Consider the following 20135-nt stretch of genomic DNA (forward strand, 5'->3'; position numbering starts at 1 on the left):
TCACGAACCACGAGATCATGACATGAGCAGAAATTAAGAGTCGGATGCTTAACCAAATGAGCCACCCAGGCACCCCCAGAATTCCTTAATTTTAACTCCATTTTTATTTATTTTTTTTTTAGTTTCTTTATTTATTTTGAGAAAGTGAGAGAGAAAGAGAGACAGAGAGAGGGACAGAGAGAGCACAAGCAAGGGAGGGGTTGAGAGAGAGAGAATCGAAAGTAGGCTCCACACTGCCAGTGCGGAACCCAACTAGGGGCTCGATCCTATGAAACGTGAAGTCATGACCTGAGCTGAGATCAAGAGCCCCTTACTTAACTGACTGAGCCACCCAGGCACCCCCAGAATCCCTTTTAAGATAGAGCCAAGCCGGGGCACCTGGGTGGCGCAGTCGGTTGAGGGTCCGACTCTTGGTTTCGGCTCAGGTCATGATCTCACAGTTCATGAGTTCCAGCCCCACATAGGGCTTTGCACTGATGGTGTGGAGCCTGCTTTGGATTCTGTCTCTCCTTCTCTCTGCCCCTCCCCCACTTGTGCGCCCTCTCTCTCTCTCTCTCTCTCAAATAAATAAATAAACTTAAAAAAAATATTTTTAGAATAGTGTCAAGCCAACATCTTACTTGGGGGTTCCATATTTGAGGCACCTTGGAAGGGTTGCTGGAGATTCCTACTACACCTCCGCTCCTGCCTTACAAGAGGCTGCTCACAGTCGCAGGGGTGAGTCAGGGCCCAGACTGAGGCACACATGCTCTTTGTCCCTCTCTCCAGGTTTGACAAGAGTGGCAGACTTGGTTACTTGGATGGGGGAGAGAAGTCGAGAAGCCGCACTTGAAGCCCTCTCTCCTAAGACCCTCCTCTCCGTTGTCCTCTCTTGACCCTTTATGGCTCTACTGAGGATCACGGCCCTTGAACATCTCTTTGGAAGTTTCCCCATGGTCCTGTCTTCACACTCACTCTGATCTGGAATATCTGTTATCTCTCAGTAGCACGGGCAGCCCCTTCAGCAACCCAGCAAGCCTCGATACCTGTGGCTGCCGTGGAGGGTGGCTGTCCCTCTCTTTGGTCACCTCCTTTTGCCCCACGTCAGCCCGTCTCCAACATACCCTCGGGATCTAGCTGTGTCGTGCACTGCGACAACAAGAAATACTCCAATCTTCCTTTTGGAGATGTAGTTTCTCCCCGTTCTATCACAGTGGCTGCTCTATCAGTGTTTTCTGAATTGAATCGAGACGGGAAAGGTCACGTAACCAACTTAGATCCATTCCGACAAACACGGACACGCAATGATTCATTCCACATTAAGTCCCTATTCAAGCAAAGCAGAGCTGCTTTTCTGCAACCCAGCACAACTGGATGTCACTCTTCTGTTTAGTCTGAGGAGCGTCATGAAGGAACAGATCTCAAGTGGCTCTTTCTTGTCAAATCTGTTGACTTTCCCATAGTCTTTGTTTTTCTCGTCTCTCTTTTCAACATCTAACCCTGTTTTTCTCTCATCCCTTGAGATGTCGTCCCTTGGCTTGTACCATACTCCTGTTTTCTTTTTCTTTTTTTAATGTTTATTTATTTATTTTGAGAAAGACAGAGAGAGCCTGAGCAGGGGAGGGGCAGAGAGAGAGACAGAGAGACAGAGACAGAAAATCCTAAGCGGGCTCAGTGCTGTCAACGCAGAGCCCCATGTGGGGGCTCGAACTCACGAACCGTGAAATCATGACCCGAGCTGAAATCAAGAGTTGGACCCTTAACCGACTGAGGCACCCAGGCGTTCAAGCTTCCTTTTTCTTTCTCCCATTCCCCTGGCCACCCTTCCCCCTGGCTGCTGTCTCTTCCTGCCCCCTTCTAAGAATTCTCATCTTGAGCTTCTGACTTTCTTTCACGTTGGAACTACCAGATCCTGCCTCTTTGCCTCAGCCTGAAGCTCAATGCTGGTGCGTTCTTCGCCTTTACCTCTTCCTCGTCAAAGACCACCACCATGGCAATGCGATGCCACAAACCACCACAAAATGCTACGGCTTCAAACAACACCATTGATTACCACTCACACTTCGTGGGGAGGCCGGGCAGCTCTGGTCACGGCTGGGTTGGCTGGTTGGTTCTTCTGGGTTGGGCTGGTGCTCACCCGAGTGTCCGATGGCCAGCTGGCAACCGGCTGATCCAGGATGGCCCCAACTGGGACCGCTGGCTCTCTTCCAGTACACCAACAGGGGAGCATTCAAGGGACCAAGCACCTTGCCCAGCCTCTCCTTCCAGCAAGTTTGTTCCTGCTCCACTGGTTAGAGCGAGTTCTGAGAACGAGCTCCGGGTCAGGGGGGGCGGGGACCACAGCTACAGGGTAAAGGGAGGAGTGAAAACCTAAGGAAGCTAATGTCGTAAGCCCATTACCTTCCGAGTGCCCCTCCCCACCCCCCACCCCCGTCCCTGCCCCCCACCTTGTCAGAGTGCTCGTCACCTCATAGCTGAAATATGGCAGCCGGGCCGGGCTTCTCGCCAGCACCCAAGCAGACAGAGCTTATTTCTGGTTTTCCCTTGGCCTCAGAGCTCTGCCCATCTCTGCTGCTCTCCCTGTCCTTTTATCTACCCAAAATGTACGTGTCTAGTGCCAAGAAAACAGAACGTGTGGATCTCCCAGTGCCCGGCTCAGGACCCCACTATTCTGTGGCCACAGGCTTTGCAGCCACGTGCTTTCTTCCTGACCCTCTGCCCAGCCCATGGTCTCTGTTCAGTTTTGTGAGCCTTGCCCAGGGCCGGGACTGGGGTCAAGCAAGGGAGGCCCGTAGGGTGATGCCTTTAAGGCAGCGCTCACTCATGGGGTCGCCCAAGTTCAGGGTCATCACCGACGGTCAGCGCTTCCCTAAACTGCGAATCCTGGGAGCCTCACTCACTTCTCCCCCCGTCCCCACACTGGTCATACGGGTCATTCTGCTATAACTTTTCATTTTTTTATGTGAATGGTTCATACGATCGTAACCTTCTTCTGAGCAGGACCAGGTCTGCCTAGCCCAAGATTAGGAAATAAATATACTCAGTGAGGTAACCTAGTGCTCAAATACTCAGTGGGGTCACTAGTTGTGGAGAAAGTGAGGTGTTCCTGATATTTAGTAAAGCCTAGAAGGAAAAGTTGAAAGACACAAAAAAATGTAGGGACAAAGGATGGATTGACTGATTCTGCCAAGGCACGTGAATCCATGCCTTGATAACAGAAGAATTCAAGGAACAAGGAAAGCTCCGTTGTGAGGTAGAGTGACCTTGAGACGCTCTCTGGACACCGGGTGTAGAGAAGGAGAAGGAGCCCAACTGGGGAGCGGCCGAAACCCAGACACAGATTCCCGTAGCTGGGGAGGGTGCAAGAAGACGGCTCCTAGGCCTGGGTTGCGGAGTGAAGTTAGAGCTGAGTGCATTCATACATACATAAATGGCTATGACCATCACCAAGGAACGGGAGGGAAGAGAAAGGAGGCCGCTGGTTATGGAAATGTGGTGGTTCTAAAAGGAGGAGGAATTGACAAGGGACACGGATCCGAAGGGAAATGGTGGATTCCTGTTTAAAGACAAAGGCATGGAAGGAAGAAGTTAAAGGTCACTTACAAAATTGGGAGGAGTTGTATGTTTCCTGAACATCTTTTCATAGACAAGGAACCTCACAGAGACCTAAGAGACAGTTTCCTCCAGGAGCTCAGCATTCCTTTTTGAAGAGTCCCGGACTGTTCGGCTACAATTTCAGGCCTGTTGACATTCACGGCATTGATTTTCTGAAACCCTCAACATCCGCTGAACAACCACTGTGCGTTTGAGGTGGCCCCTGAGTCCCGGTTCACAGCGTGTGGCCCACGGGGGCAGAAACTCGGGTCCTCGAGTCTCCATTTTCCATACAAATCTGAGAATTGTAAATGAGTGATGGGAAAGTGTAAAAGGCCCAGGGAAACAAACTGAAGACGAATACTTCCATCATAATCAAAAGCCACCAAACTTCCACGTGTCCTGCACGCCAAGATCACTGTCCTCTGATCTCCCCCCATCTTACCACCCTGGGTCCTTCAGGTCCACTAAAGTTTTCAATTCCTCTAAATTTTCTTATCTTGAGAAGATGTGATATATAGATATATAGATATCTAGATATATATATATATCTAGATATATAGATAGATAGATATGATATATATACATATACATATAATATAGTGGAATATTACTCAGCCATCAAAAAGAATGAAATCTTGCCATATGCAGTGGCATGGATAGAGCTGGAATGTAGTATGTCAAGCAAAATAAACCCAAGAAAGACAAATACCATATGCTTTCACTCATTTGTGGAATTTAAGAAACAAAACAGATGAACGTATGGGAAAGGGGTAGAGGGAAAGAGAAAGGAGAGCAATAAACCACGAGAGACGCTTTTTTTATTATTCTTAATTTTTTAAACTTTTTTTAATGTTTATTTCTGAGAGCGAGAGCGTGTGCTTGAGTGGGGGAGGGGCAGCGAAAGGGAGAAACACAGAATCCCAAGCAGGCTCCAGGCTCTGAGCTGTCAGCACGGAGCCCGACGCGGGGCTCGAACTCACAGACTGCGAGTTCGTGACCTGAGCCAAGGTCGGCCGCTTAACCGACTGAGCCACCCAGGCGCCCCCGCCAGAGACTCTTAATAATTGAGAACAAACTGGGGGGTGCTGCAGGGAGGTGAGTGGGGGATGGGCTAGATGACAACACGTACTAAGGAAGGCACTTGTTGGGATGTGTTCTATGGAAGTGATGAATCACTGAATTCTACTCCTGAAACCAACATCACCTCGTATGTTGTCTACCTGAAATTTAAGTTAAAACAAATTTTCTTATCCTGGAAACAATACCATCTCAGATATAAGTCCTGTGTGGGAAATAAACAGGATCGGCAAGTGAACGCATGTGTATATGAGTCACGAATACACTCCGAGTCCCCGTGAGGATGTGACATGACTGGCCCCAGAGGCTGAGGGACTGTGTTCTGATAGCCTTAGTGCGGTTGCAGTCGTGTGGCGCGTGGTGATATCCTGGTTTCTTCTCTCTGCTTTGAATAAACTGAAAACTTGAGAACGTGAAATCAGAGCCAGAACGCAGGCAGGATCTTCCTTCCCGCTCTTCACCCAGAAATCCAGCCAGCTGCTGAACTGGCAAAGGCGAGCAAGGGAATTGAAACAGGAGGGAATTAAAATGCACACCGCCCAATTTTAAGCGCGGTATTTTGTGTTCTCGGTACATTTTTTTTTTTAATTTTGACATTTTGAGGTTCAGTAAGTATTTGCAGCCTGCGTCGGTAGGGCTGAATAATATTCTTCCCAAAGAACATCGAATTCAAAACTTAAGCGATGAACACTGAGGACTTCTCCAGGACCGACTGCCGAGGCTATTTTTCACTTGCTCTTATCCACACCTCTAATTTAGGGACCTGATGCCATATGTTTGTGATACCTGGCGAGTCCTAGTGTTAAAATTCACATACTACAGGCTTCCATATTGAAGGATCAACCACAAGTCGCTTTTTAATTCCATTCAACAGCGCTTTGCATAGTCCAAAAAGTACTGATTCTCACAGCACCCCCGTGAAAAGGGCACTATTGTGCGTCAGTTGGTAAGGAATCTTGTGAAAGTTTGTTAATTTGCCTACTACCAGGAAAATGGGTAGCAATTACAATAAAAGTCCAAAGTTCCTAAAGCCAGGTGCTTTGATCACAGTGGGGACGCTCATTATTTGCCACCTAAGCTGAATTATTGAATTTTACACTATCTAACCACCGTAAATTCCGGCTTCTCCAACGCAGAGTATTTTTAGTTGCTTCGTTTCCTTTAGCTTTCCCTGCCTGGATCTCATGCTAAAATTAGCCTCAAGGTTGGAGGAACTGGATGGAAAGTTCAGTACCAACTCGGAATGTTTTCCATCGTTTGACCAAACTTCGAATGCTAAACATTTCTAACATTCAAAGAGGGTTTGTTTAAGTTTTCCAGTTTTACCCTCCTGGTGACAAATGGCACCAGAAGCTGAAGAGCCAACATTCTGGAAAGAGAAACTATTCCAAACAAGATTCCTGGCCCAGGGCAGGCCTGAAAGGATCCAGATGCATTGGAAAGAGGTAGCCAACCTCTTGGACTCCTGCATAAACGGGTCCTCTGGGCTCTGGTTTGGCCGAGCCAGGTGGCGACGGTGTAAGGCCGGGTCCCTCGTTTTGGAACAAAGCATAGGATGTGACATCTGCAAGGCCAAGGCTGGAGAGCAGAGGCAGGTATCCCACGGGGAGGACGGCTCACGGCAGGACACCGGCGGCCACCTGCAATGCTACCACATGAACACGTGGTGTGTGTCTGGAAGAACTCACAGGATTGATGTGTTTCCAAAATGCAAACTAGGTAAAAACTGAGAGTCCGATGCCCCTGGGGGAAAAGAAGCCTTCTGTTTATATACATGTGGTCACCAGCTTGGGAGACGGAGCACACGGGAGCCTCCCCACCTTGTGTGTCAAACCTCAAACTGTAAACTTGACCCAGACCCAGCACGTGCGAGGAGAGTCTGAGTGACCATCCGAGAAAGCTCTATCTCGGAGGACGGGAGCCACACCTCTTGCGGGTTTCTGCTGTCTAGAAACATCCAGAGTTTAAAAACTTGTGCCAAGGCAACAAGGTAGAAAAGGTCGACTTTTCAGAAAGCTCTAAGGAAAACGGAGATCACAAAGACTGTAGAAAATCATCATAGCGTATCCTTTACCAAATCCCTACCTATGCAAGGGCTTTCTCGGAGCCACGCCTCTCCAGCTTTGATGTGTGCAGATTTCACCTGGAGCGCTGCAAACCTGCAGACTCTAAAAACGTAGGTCTGGGACAGAGCCCAAGATTCTGATCCCTCGCGAGTTCCGGGGTGATGTCACTGCTGCTGACCCACAGGCCACCTTTCGAGTAGTGAAGCAGTTGAAACTCTTAGATTTCAAACAATGGTCATTAAACAGCCTTTCATGTCATTAGACAGCTTTCATTGGATGGGTTGACAGGATTCATTGATGGGTTTCAATGGCTGCCTGTTTTCTTTTTTTTTCTTTAGGTCCCATTTCTCCACAGAGCAATGTATCTCCATCCAGGGAAGGTAAGGGTGTGAATACTGAAACTCTTATCTGGCTGTACAGTAAAGTCTTGTGGGGGCTCCCGTTCGAATTCTACTTTTACCGGGAAGAAGGAGAGACTCGTGCGTGAGATGGCCATGCCCCGCCGTGGACGCCGTCGTGAGGGGCCTGGAAAGATCTGCAACAACAGGGCCTCCAGCTTATTCTGAACTTCTGGGTTTGCCAAGGGCAGGTTTGGGTTGGGTTGCACATAGAAGTTTATACGTTAATTACAGGGTTATGCAACCATGCATCTTTCCACCTTTGGTGGTATTTTTATGGAACCATTAAAAATGACACCTGAGCATATTCCTCCCCCCAACAGTGGCATGTAGAAGCCGTAGCCAATTTGAGTGAGGATGAAAACTGCCATCCAATTACTTGGCAAAGCCACAGTCGGTTGTAGCCGCTTGGGTACAATTCCCAAGCGAGCAGCCCAAGGTCTGAGTCACTCGCAGGAAGTAGGTCACAGGGTGTGGGTTAATGCACAAACTTAAAGAATCCTCAACAGTTCTAGCAAAGATAGGCTTGAGTATTCCTCCAGGGGGCTCACTGATGACATATGTGTCTTTTCGTCTTGGGCTCCCGGGGAAGTGGTAAGGCCAAGTTCACCAGCGGCTGGCTGGGTCCTCACTTATTGTCAGGACTGGGAGGAGGCCCAGAAAAACTCTGACTGTTGCCTCACCAAGCTCTGAGGTCCTGCTGCGGCCGTTATGGCAGATAACCCGGAGGGAGGCAACGCCAGCAGCCCGGCGCACTGGCCTTCAACTCTGCCCCCTGGTGCCCCGTTGAAACTCCGGCCCCGGCGATTACAGATGATCGCAGCGTTAAGGTGAGGCCTCAGCAAACACAAACCCCAGCCTGACAAGTCCTCTTTAACCTTGACCTGTCCTAGGAAGACTCTGCTGGGCAGGATACATGTTCGGCTCTGGCGAGGCGCGCAGAGAAAAGCCAAGAATGCGGGCAGTTAGCTGACCCATCCAGGGCCGCCTCCCTTCAAGCATCTGGACACCTAAGGCTGAAAGCATCTGGGGAGTTTCTAGAATGAAGTATCAGAATTTATCTGCGTCGCCACTTGAATTGCTAAGTCATTAATAAGTCTGAGCCAGCTCGGAAGTGACAGCTGCGTGTTACGGCCTTCAGCTCTTATGACCCTTCCAGGGAATATTACATACAGAAGAGAGAAAAGAGCCTGATGTGGGCTCACACCCACACGTAGGTTTAGCAGCGAGCACAGGAACACGGTCTTAATTACCTTCGCAAGGGATTTGCATTGAGAAGCAACAGGAAACGTGCATCGGGCGTGGATATTAATAAACATCATAAAAGAAATACCTACCTTGTTATTCTTTTAAATATTAATAAGGTGTCAACCTTCGGGAAGCTCACTTCACACAAGTGTGGGAGAAAGCAGTCTCTTGAGTTTCAATTCCTGCACTAGTCAAAACAGGAGTAAGTAAAAATCATGTCCTTTCCTTTAAAGAGACCTGCGCCATTTGCCCGCGAGCACATGATCACGGCGGGTAGGAGCGAAACTGAGCAGATGAGGAAAACACCGAGGGGTTATTCAGGTTCTACGGGCTTCCTGAAGCCCCTTCGCTGCTTGTGCCCGTGCAGCTTGGAATCCAGGGTTGGCATCTTGGACCCGTCATCTCGACCGCTCTTGACCATGTGAGTCGAAACGTGGTGTGTACAGGGTGCCGTGAAGGCTCGTACGCGGAGCAGAGCGAAGTTAATAGAAATAAATTAGGGGAAGAGAGTCTCCCTTTACCTTGGAACTTCAAGAAACACGGCGTTTTGTCAGCACTTAAAGGCAACGAGCAGGAGAGAGAAATTATTACGTGTGCCCGGAATGGCTTGCCCACGTGCAAAAGTACCCTGTGTGTAGCACCTCCACGCAGGTGACTTCTTCCCGGGGTGGAGGGTGAGCGCTACGATCTGCTTCGCTCAGTCCCCATGAGAAGGGGCTTGCTGAGGAGTGTAGCTCCCGTCGGGCTAACCTGCGTTTTGCCTCCAGGTCTGAGTTAGCCTATCGATGCCAACAGAACCAGAGAAAGGCAACGCAGTGAACTTCCACAGGTGAAAACGAAAAACAAACGGGTGCAGGTTAGCCTTCCGCCTGGGCTCAAGGTGCAGGGTGTCTCCTTTCTTTGTTTTCCGGTAGATTCCTAATTTGAGTGTGTGTGTCAGAGAGAACCCTGATTTCATCTCTGTACCGAAAAGATGTTCGTTTAGGAGGAGTAAAACCACATAATTTTGCTTTTATTGAAACGACCTGTTGGTCACAAAACTCAAATGCTTCCCTCCCCCCCTTTTCTTCGATTTTTTTTTTTTAAGCTTTACAATACCAGCGAGTGGCTAGACCCTTTCAAGGGATCAAGCTCTCCGCAAAACATTTCCTTTTATTTTGTTTTTCCTTTCGTACTTTCACTTACGCTGCCCTGGTCTTTACCAAGTGCTGGATTGTCCTGAGCTGATGCCCAGCGTCTTAAGTGATGGGCTCCACATCCTGCCTGAGCCTGATGCCAAGGTTGAATTACTATTGAATAAGCGGCAATGAAACTGTTATCAAAATAATCAGTGGCTCCCAAAACCACAAATAACAACAGCAAGACCCAAGTTGTCCTCCATCAGCAAAGACCATTGATATAATAAGAGACTGAGTCACTTTTCTCTACGGTCCCTCTCTTGCAGACTCTACTCGGCTCTTTTCTTGAACAGCCTCGGGGAAGGCAGGTGGGGGGTGGGGGGGGTGGGGAAGGAAGGGCATTGCTCAGAAAGTAAAAAAAAAAAAAAAAAAGAAGAAAGGAAAAAAAAAAGAAATTTGACATCACTTAAGTCACATGATTGGCAAGAACCAATTAAGACGGGCTGTGGAAAGGGGAACAGTTAAATTTGTAATTTGGGTTGTGTGAAAACTTCTTTGGGCCCCATAAACAACCACAGAACCACAAGTTGGGTAGGCTGGTAGTCTCAGAAGTCTGCGCCCGGCATAGTGGTCAGCGAGCAGGACGAATCACACTGACGGCAAACCACAGGGTTTCACAGAGTGGTGAACATCACCAACCCACAGCCAAGACGCCGCTTTTTTTTTTTTTTTTTTCAAATCTTGAACAATTTGAATATTTTGTTTTCGCCAAGGTACATGTTTCGCAGGGCTCAGGGAGCCCCAGAGGTATGGGGAGGAAAAACCAAAAAACAAAACAAAAAAAAAAAAAAAACAAAGAAAGAAAGAAAGGCAGGGAGCCACGGTCGGGGGGGTGAGGTTAAGACAGTGACCTTTCTTTGGTTTTCCCTCCAAAGGTGAAAGAAATCATTGAATCCCCCGCCTTCAGAAGAGGGTGCATTTTCAGGAGGAAGCGATGGCTTCAGACAGCATATTTGAGTCATTTCCTTCATACCCACAGTGCTTCATGAGAGGTGAGTACGCTCTGGTCTTTCGATACCTTCTTTGGCTCGGCTTTGCAGATAACGAAATGGCAGCTTGTCGTAACTCGGGGCGCGTAGCTCCCGTCGATTCCCTGTCGGTTTGGTGGAAGGAATTCAAACTCAGGCGTATGATTACAAGGCTATTGGATTACTTATTCATCAGATGGCAGCTCTTCAGAAATGTTTTAATAAATACTTAGCTAAGCTGTTGAAGTGTTCAGTCGGTGTGTGAGAACTTTGTCAAGTGCAAGTAAGTTGGGCTGTTCCTGATTAAAGTCCTAGAGATGATAAAGCTCGCAAGAAGCCGTCTGGGTTTGCTTTTCTGCCCCTTGCCTGCAATGACGGTGGCGGAGCGTCCTGAACTCGGCCCGCCCCGGGGAGGGGGGGTGGGGGGGGAGAGTGGGGCGGGGGGGGGGTGGGGGGGAGCGGGCACCTGCACAGCTGGCCGGGAGGGCTGGTGCCAGCGTGGGGCGGAGGCGGAGGCAGCATGGCAGGCACACGTTAGACCAGCCTGGGGACTTCGGGGGCAAAGTGGTAGCTCTGCTGTCCCCTCAAGGGAGAGAGCTCGAGAGCCGGGCGGATCTGTCTGTGTTAGAACCACCAGGATGGGGCCACGCTCCTCGTGGCCTCAGTGCAAAGCGGCAGCCGGCGTCCTTCGTGGGGGGGTGGGGGGGGGAGGGGGCAGGGGGAAATGCAAGTTGTCGCCTACGGAGAGATCTCTGTCTCCCTCTTCGCAAAGAGCAATGAAACCGTTTCCTAAGTCTAGCGTCGTGTCGCGGCCCGGGTCATTAGACGGCGCGCTTCCTAATTGGAACGGCCGGTGCGGAAACGCTGGCCGCAGTTTCGCAGGCAGCCTCGCGAAATGTGCAAAGCTGCGCCGGGGCCGCGGCTCTGGGTGTGTGAGTACGCGTGCGCGTGTGCGTTTTGCGCGGCGCTGGTGGGAAAAGAGGGCCGTGCTTCAACAAACAGAAATAATAAGAACATAAAAATGTCGCGAAGGCAGAGCAGTGTGTCGGGGCTCGCGCTCTGACCGACGCCTGCAAAATGCGGCTTGATGGTTTGGCAGAGCGGGGACGGAGTGGGATCGGCCGGGGGGATAATTAATTTTCTGGCTACAAACTCTTCGCGCGCACCCAAATAGGATCTGTGACTCATTATTTGTTCATACAGCCAAATGAGCAGGGGAATGCAGAAGGCTGCCAGCCACTTTGTCACAACAAATGCTATTGTGAATGTCACAGGGCCTCTATGTTTCCGGGTCCCTGAAATGTAAAAACTTGACAAAGCTGTGTGTGTGTGTGTGTGTGTGTGTGTGTGTGTGTGTGTGGAGGGTGGTGGGGGAGGATTTCAGGAGAAGGGGAAGAAAGCAAGTCATTAACCGATTCAAAGCTTCAAATTAGAGGGTTTGCAAATGCTTCTTTACTGGCAGCCGAGGAAATTTTAGTGAAGTTGAATCATGCGATGTGTGTGAGTCACACGCCCTTGTCGCAGAGCAGCGCCGGGCTCCTGTGGCAGAGACGCCGGCCGCTGGTGAGAAGCTGTTGGCTGCTCCCTGGCTGCATTTCCTCTGGGCCGCTAATGAGCAAAGGAAGCAATATTTGTAGAATAACAGAATGAAAGATCTTCCTGCCTTCACTCCGCTTTCAATACCCTCCACACAATTATTGTTTCCTATTTTATCAAACTCAGGAAGGCAGAGTCAGGAAATCTGAAAACATTCCATTGGGCAATAGATTGGATTTGGGGCACGGTGTGAGGCTGCCTTCAAAGCTGTCCTTGCCGGCCAGACGGCAGAGACGGGGAAGGGACCCAGGGACCGGCTCAAATACAGGAAATAGAAGGAGGCCCGGCCCTCACACAGCCCCATAGCTCCTGTGCTAACTCAGGTCACACTGAGCCGCCCCGGGTTAGGAACAGGGGCAGTTTGCTTTTAAGTGAGTGGGGGAGAGAGAGCCCTGAGACTCGAATCAGGACTCAGAAGGGCTATTGGAAAAAGCCCTCGGTGTCAGGAGAAGGAACTTAGGGGCTTTTACATTTTACAGTCTCTAACTTGAGTAATATTACATTGAGATTTCATTTCAGGGAACCAAAGTGAAATCTTAGCAATTTCCCAGTTAGTTTTAGCAAGGTGACCCGGCAATGGAGGGTCTGCATCGTCGGGATCAGCCTTCCACGCTCCCTGGAGCCAGAGGGGTGGCCAAAGGTCCTTGCTTTCGGGGCCTCTTGGGCCCTGCCTGAGAGCGCGATGCTAGGAGAATCGTGTCTGGTCATCTCCAGCAAATGGTTCTCTCTCGGTGTTCTTAGCCACATTCCCGAAGACTGGCCATTAGCAGCGCTCAGCCCCGTGGTCATTTCTTGCTATGTAAAATCTGTGGCGAATGTTCCCTCCCTGGAGCTCTGAACTGCGGGGGTGGGAAACAACGCCTGGTTTTCCTCCTGGGACGGTACTTGATCAGTCCGTGCAATCCTCACAGAAGGAAACCTGTAGCTCATTTTCGGCAGAGACATCCATGTGGAAACCGGGAGGAACGAGAGGGGTGGGACCAAGCAAACCACTGTTCCCTTGCCTTGAGAGGCAAGCAAGGGTCTAAAAGAGTGGCATGCAAAATGAATGTGGTCTACCACAGAGAATGCCTCTCTGCTCCCACCATGCCGCCCCACACTCTCACTTCATTTGCTTAGGTGAGAAGGTTAGACGTGACGGACGTTCCCTGGGAGGAAAGAACACGCGTGGTTCGAGCCGCAGGGTTCTTGCAGAACCCACGCTGGTGTCCCCCCCACGAGGCCCAAGGCGTCGGCCCCCAGGGCAAGTGGTAGATGTGAAAGAGGAAAGGGGTGGCACATGCGAACTTTTGCACAGTGCCTCAGGTAGCCTTGTTCTTAGAAGTGGCTTAGTAGTCTATGCAAAGCCCGAATGCTAATATGCCTCTGAGTTCCTAGAACCACAGGTAAAAAAAAAAAAAAAAAAAAAAAAAAAAAAAAAAAATCTCAGCGAGGCTGACTCACGACTGTCTTCTTGGAGGGTATCTTTCAAAGGGAATGGCAAAATACGAGGCTGAGTGAAGCGTGCTCCTCTGGGAGCCTCTGTGTGCCACTATTTTCAGAAAAACCTTCGCCAAGACGCTTCTGGCTCGACCGAAGAGTCAAGATCACAGAAAGCCATAGATTAACTTGGGCATCCGTAGTTTGAAAGGTGTGAATTCTGTATTATTTTTCTGGAGCCGCCATGGAGAAGCATCACAGGCTGGGTGGCTAAAACAATGGAGATGTATGGTCTCATGACTCTGGAGACCAGAAGTCTCATTGAGAAGTCTGGTCGAGGTTTATTTTTGGAAAGCTTCAAGGTGCCGGGAGGATTGGTTTCTTCTGAGGCCTCTCTCCTTGGCTCGCGGGTGGCCGTCTTCTCCCTGTGTGTTCGCGCGATCCTCTCCGTGTATATCTGTGTCCCAATCTCCCTTCCTATAGGGACACCGGGCTTGTGGCATCAGGGTCCGCCCTGAATTTACCAGTAATCACCTCTGTAAAAACCCAGCCTCCAAATACAGTCACATTCTGAAGTGTTAGGAGTTAAGAACTCCAACCTATGAATTTTGGAGGGGACCCAATTCAACCCGTGACCTGCGTCTTAGCAAATCTGACTGCTTCTGGCCCACCAGGAAACCATACCCTTCCTAGGGCCCCTCCCGGATGTTGAAGACTCAGACCCTAGCCCCCTACCCCGTGCAAAACGGAGCCTCACATCTTGAAACTGCCCACACATTTTGAAACTGAGAGGGGGAAAAAAAAAAGGTGCCAAAAATCGATCTAAGCTCACAATCGCACGTTTCGCCATTTAGTTTCTTTGCACGCTAACAAACCTTTGAAAATGACAAAGCAATTCTGGAGCGTTTAAGTTTTAAAAGAGCAAAAAGCTGTCCCCAGAAGAAGCCAGGCCTCGGTTCTGTTTCCTCCAGGGGGACTGTCCCCGAATTTCAGAGTCCTTGCAAGGCACACTTCAGCAGCGAGGGTGGATGGCGGGGGTGGGGGGGTGGGGGGTGGGGGAGGGTGTCAGGCCGCAGGAGGCCCCACATCTGCTCGCACACCAAGTGCAGGCCCAGTGAACAAGCAGTAGCCGAAGTGTCTTCAGAAACGGCAGCCGACCCAGGAGCGAAACAGCCAGAACCCTTGGAGAGCTTTTGGAAAGAAATCAGGAGCCAGGAGTTTCTTTCGTTCCCTCAAACTAGCCCTGAGATGTGTGCTCAGGAGAGACCTGCCCCCTTAAAGAGAAAGCGGGGCTGGGTCTGATACCCGGGGCCGAGGAAGGCTCCAAGGCCACCACACACGGAGACTCTATTAGAGACACCAGCCCTCGGCTGGGAGTCGGTGTAGAGAGAGCCCGGAGTTGATGGGAACAGTGAGAGAACAAGGCGGGGCGGTGGGCTATAGGTGGACCAGGCACGGACAGCCCAGGGATGATGGACTTTTCCTTTCCATTTTTCTGGCTTTAGCCGAATAGCGAAAGCAGCTTCTCTCGTGAGCCTCGGTTTCCTCGTCTACAAAACAAGGAGGTAGTGGTCGTACCTATGGCTAATGCAGCTGTGTGGACTGAATTCAGTAACCTGTGTAATGTGCTTGGCACAGTCACAGAAACAGGCAGTTAAGTATTAGGCAGCAACTGAGAGGAGAGAGGGAAGGGTGGTCTAGGCTGGGGCGGGGGGTGATGTACGGTCTGGGCAAAGGTGAAGCAGCGGGAACCCCAGTGGGGTGTGGGAGGTGCTAAGTAAGTCAGCCCGATGGCTTTCCCATCGTCACATCACCCTTCCCTCACTCGGAAGTACCCACAGAGAGGACAGGAGAGAAGCCTGGACCCTTTGTATAGCTCAACTCAATCATTGTGGCTTTTATTTTTTATAGTTTTTTATTTTTTTATGTTTATTTATTTTTGAGAGAGAGACAGAGACAGAGAGAGACAGAGTGCAAGCAGGGGAGGGGCAGAGAGAGAAGGAGACGCAGAATCCGAAGCAGGCTCCCGGCTCCGAGCTGTCTGCACAGAGCCCGACGCGGGGCTCGAACTCACGAACCGCGAGATCATGACCTGAGCTGAAGTGGGATCCTTAACCGACTGAGCCACCCAGGCGCCCCACCAGTGTGCCTTTTAAATATGGAGGCTGACTGGGGCGTGTTGTAACATCAACCTTGACCAATGTATCTCCTCCCCGAGAGCCCTGGTGTAGCTTGATTTTCCTCAAGGCCCTTCTTAACGAAAAAGCCATTTCGCCCTTGAACCCCACGCAAGTTCTCCAGGCCTCTGAGAGGCTGCCTATTTTCGTGCGCCTCTGAGACATTTCTGATCACCCACTTTATCAAAGCCCAGAGATGGAGAAGCCCTGTCTGCTTCTGTCACTGGGGGAGGGAGCAGAGGCCGCACAGGAAGCTCCAGCTCGTTTTCAGTTTCTCAGGTAGCTTCCTAGTGACCTAGATGAGTCATTGAATGTCTCTGTGTCTCAGTTTTCTACCAAAAGGGGCTGGTAATGTTCTAGACGCGCCGGCCTCCGAGTTACAAAGTTCCTGTTCAAAATCTTTGAACGCGTCAGAGAGCTGCCCTGTAGCACATCACAGAGGCTCCTCTTCTGGCGACACGAAGCGGCTATTTTTTTTTTAATTATTTTATTTCCTGATAGGAAATAGGCCTCCTACCAATTCGTACACGCACAGCATTTTCCCACATTGGCTTGAAAAATTTTCCTTCTAACTCCCGCTCTTTAAGAGAATTCTCCAGAAGCTGCTCTGGTCCCTGAACAGAGATTAAAATCTGCATAACACTTGCCCTGTGACTCTCATTCCTTGACTTCCCCCATCCCTCCTCCTGGGTGCCACCAATGCCCCGCATTTCCTGAGTAAAATAAGGCTTAAGCAATGTGTCTTCCTGGGCCTGTCCCTTCCCCACCAAAAAATGTCATAACTATGATGGCCCACGGTAGTCGAAAGGGACCGTTTCCTTTAAGAGCTTGGCAGGCCCTGCACACAGTCAGAGAGTGCTTCTGGAGAACGATGGATGATTCCTGAACACGTAACCGAACGCAAAACCTCAAGTAACTACTGGCGTGCTCGAAAAGTGTGCTTCGACACTCCTCTGGATTGCAGACTCCCCCTCTTTGTCCCACTCTCATGCTCTCTTAGCTTTCTGAATCTCTCTCTCCCTTCTCCTTCCCCTCCACTCTCCCGATAACGCCCAATGATGCCCCCAACGATGCCGTGCAAGAGAGAGAAGAAACTAAGACAGAGAAATAAACTACGTATCCAAAAGATGATTACGGTAATGAATTGTATCACAGCGACGTGCAAAGTGCAAACCTCCTGCCAGAGTTTATCAGTGAGAATTACATTTGGCTGCATATTTAGGAAAAGCTGACTCCAGCGGTTTCAGCAGCCGGGTATTGGCCCATCTCCTGCGGCAGGCGGTTCGGGAGGACAACCCACGGCTGGTTGGGAGGGGCCGGGGTGCTCCTGTGTTTGGGCCTGAACCTCAGCTCTGTCCAGGCAGGAAGGAGAGCGAGGGCCCAGACCCTCTCTTCATGAGGCTTTTTGTTCAGCAGAGGAAGAAGCCCTTCTCTGCAAACTTCCCCTTGGATGTCTTGTGGGCCAGACCCAGGTCACAAGACCTCAGGCTTGGAAGGTGTCTGGGACGGTGGGGTTGTCACTTTCCCGCCCTGAGAGGGAAGGGAAGCAGAGGGGGAGGGCAGCTGGGAAGGGGGGTCCAGTGAGCCCCATGCAGCACCTTCCAGGACAGCAAAACGCTGTTCCCTAGACCGCCTGCTCCCTGACGACATCTCGTCTCATCTGTCCCAACACTTTCCATGTCGGCAGTGCTTTGAAAATACATATGGGGCAACCCCGGGTTCTTCCTTGGATCTTCATGATCCTCTGGAGACAGGATGGGGCGGGGCCCGGAGCTGGTTAAATGGGAGTCAAGGTCACACTTATTCTCTTTGTCACACTTGCCCCTCGGGTGAGAGAAGACAAGCAGACAGCCTCATGTCCATGGGAGTGCTGCTTATGTGAGAGCCACCACATCTGGCCTGGGGGACCGAAGTATCTGTCAGTAACTGGAAATAGTTTACTTTTCCCTCGCCCTGCTCCTTTGCATGCTCAAAAGCTCACGACTCGACACGCTGCAACTTTTGTTTTTTAAGGTTTTATCTTTGAAAGAAGGAGAGAGAGAGACAGAATTCGAGCAGGGGAGGGGCAGAGAGAGAGGGAGACACAGAATCCCAAGCAGGCTCCAGGCTCCGAGCTGTCAGCACAGAGCCTGACAGGGGGCTCGAACCCACAGACCATGAGATGGTGACCTGAGCTGAAGTCGGGCGCTCAACCGACTGAGCCACCCAGGCGCCCCATACTTTTATTATTATTATTATTATTATTATTATTAAGAGGATTCTTTTCTATAGAATTTCTTGAGAGGAACTTTTTTTTTTAACTTGCCCTCCTTAAATTTACCTCAAGACGTTTTTATCTGTGACGGAAATAAAACAACCAGATAATAACCCTCTATCTAAGAGATAGAGTACTTATTCACACCTTGTTTTCTGCAAGTGATAGATTATTTCTGCTTCGTAACGACCGGCCCTGTCAACTTCCTCAGTCTGGATGCAAACTACCTCCCTGCAAGCCAGTGCCTCAATAAGGAAAACAAAAAAATCTTTACACAGTGTTTCCCTGAAATAAGCAATAATGTAAATCTCTCATTTCGTCTTGCTGTATGATCGATGTTCACTTAGAGAACCCGCTGATCTTGTGTATGCCAGTGGTCCGAGGTCCTTATGTGTCTATTTTCAGATGGACTTCTTTCTAAACAGGGAGCTCTCCCAGGCGTGTTGGGGGCCCGAAGGTAAAAGAGCCCCCAAAATAGAAATCTCAGTTGGCTAGTTAGGTTTGTTCAATGGCTCCACTGATTTCAAAACTGATGCTTCATTGTATAAACTCACAGCCCGTGTTAAAAGGATTCTAAATCAAGGACTCAACTTGCCAAATCTTGAAACCACGCCCATTAAGGGGCGCCTGGGTGGCTCAGGTGGTTGAGCGTCTGACTTCTTCGGCTCAGGTCATGATCTCACGGTTTGTGAGTTTGAGCCCCGCGTCAGGCTCTGTGCTGACAGCTCGGAGCCTGGAGCCTGCTTCGAATTCTGTGTCTCCCTCTTTCTCTGCCCCTCCCCAACTCACACTCCGTCTCTCTCTCTCTCTCTCTCCTTCAAAAATAAATAAACATTAAAAAAAAATTTAAAAAAAAAGAAAGAAAGAAACCACGTCCATTGGGAGAAAGAACTATGTGGCTATGACATTTGCAAACATGTAGCTACTTTCCCTTCCCGGCTGACTGTCCCACTTTTACTCCTGGGATTTGACGTGTCCTCAGCAAAGACTGTGACTCTTCCAAAGAAACTTTTTCTGATGTCTGATGGAGAATGAAGTCATTAGATGAGCAAGAAATGAAATCAGTATAGCCCAGGGGCACCAAAAGCAAACTTCTGTTTCTACCTGTCCTGGAGAGCTCTATTAGTCTATATTAGTATATCAGATCAACACTTAAGTTCTTCTGAAAGTGTGTAGGGTTTCAGACATTTGTTGTTGTTGTTATTGTTGACCTTAAAGAAATATCTAAAACATATTGCGGTAGCCAGTTGGCCACATAGGGGTATGTTTATTTTTTTATTTTATTTTTTTATATGAATGGCTGTGTCACCATTTTATTCTCTTTTTTTTAAATATGAAATTTATTGTCAAATTGGTTTCCATACAACAGCCAGTGCTCATCCCAACAGGTGCCCTCCTCAATACCCATCCCCCACCCACCCCACCCTCCCACCCCCATAAACCCTCAGTTTGTTCTCCGTTTTTAGGAGTCTCTTATGTTTTGGCTCCCTCCCTCTCTAATCATTTTTTTTCCTTCCCCTCCCCCATGGTCTTCTGTTAAGTTTCTCAGGATCCACATAGGAGTAAAAACATATGGAATCTGTCCTACTCTGTATGACTTATTTCACTTAGCATAACACTCTCCAGTTCCATCCACGTTGCTACAAAAGGAAGTATGTTTAAAAAAGGAAACGGGTCACTTAGAATCTGGAACGTGCTGCATGGCAATCTGGGCTCACGGGCCACCCTGGGGTGAGCTTTCTAAGGGAGCTGAAACATCAGAGCTGCTCTCTCATTGCTCAGGGAAAGAGCAATTTCCTTTTGCTCTGCATTTTTTTTCTAAGCGTGCATACACTTCAGTGGTTATTTTTTCTTGTAGCCTCAACATGTGCAAAAGAAAACATAGATGAGCTGAAGTACACTGGCTTGGGGGCCATTTTTTTCCAGAAGCAGTCTTCACATCAACCACAGTTTGCTGCCTTTTATTACACAGCTTCTGCTGCGCTTTGAACTACGTGCACCAAGCCCCTCATTCCACACACCATCTGCAGGCTGCATCTGGGAGGCCCCAGCCGCCTCCCCAGTGGCCACAGCTGAACTTGACACTCACCCACTTTGCAAGGGTATAATTTATAAAAATCTGAAACTGCATACATGTATAAAATCCCCTGCAAGGGTCTGGAGAAAATGCGAGGAAGG

The 20135-nt window shown here is 49.5% G+C and overlaps 1 protein-coding gene across 5 annotated transcripts in view; it reads left to right on the forward strand.

Moving 5' to 3' along the window:
- Nucleotides 1-8693: 8693 nt before the first annotated feature.
- Nucleotides 8694-20135, forward strand: part of RUNX1 (RUNX family transcription factor 1) — a 253039-nt gene continuing 241597 nt past the window's right edge. For 2 of the 5 annotated variants that reach the window (XM_042956907.1, XM_042956910.1), the window contains exons 1-2: nt 9975-10256; nt 10419-10535. In XM_042956907.1, coding sequence (XP_042812841.1) covers nt 10478-10535 — 58 coding nt within the window. In that variant the 5' untranslated portion in view covers nt 9975-10256; nt 10419-10477. Of the gene's footprint in view, nt 8787-9961; nt 10291-10418; nt 10536-20135 lie in introns of those variants that run through there. The other 3 variants (XM_042956909.1, XM_042956911.1, XM_042956908.1) reach the window with 3 other exon arrangements.

This window comes from Panthera tigris, chromosome C2 (assembly GCF_018350195.1).
Source record: "Panthera tigris isolate Pti1 chromosome C2, P.tigris_Pti1_mat1.1, whole genome shotgun sequence".
NCBI classification, from domain to species: domain Eukaryota; kingdom Metazoa; phylum Chordata; class Mammalia; order Carnivora; family Felidae; genus Panthera; species Panthera tigris.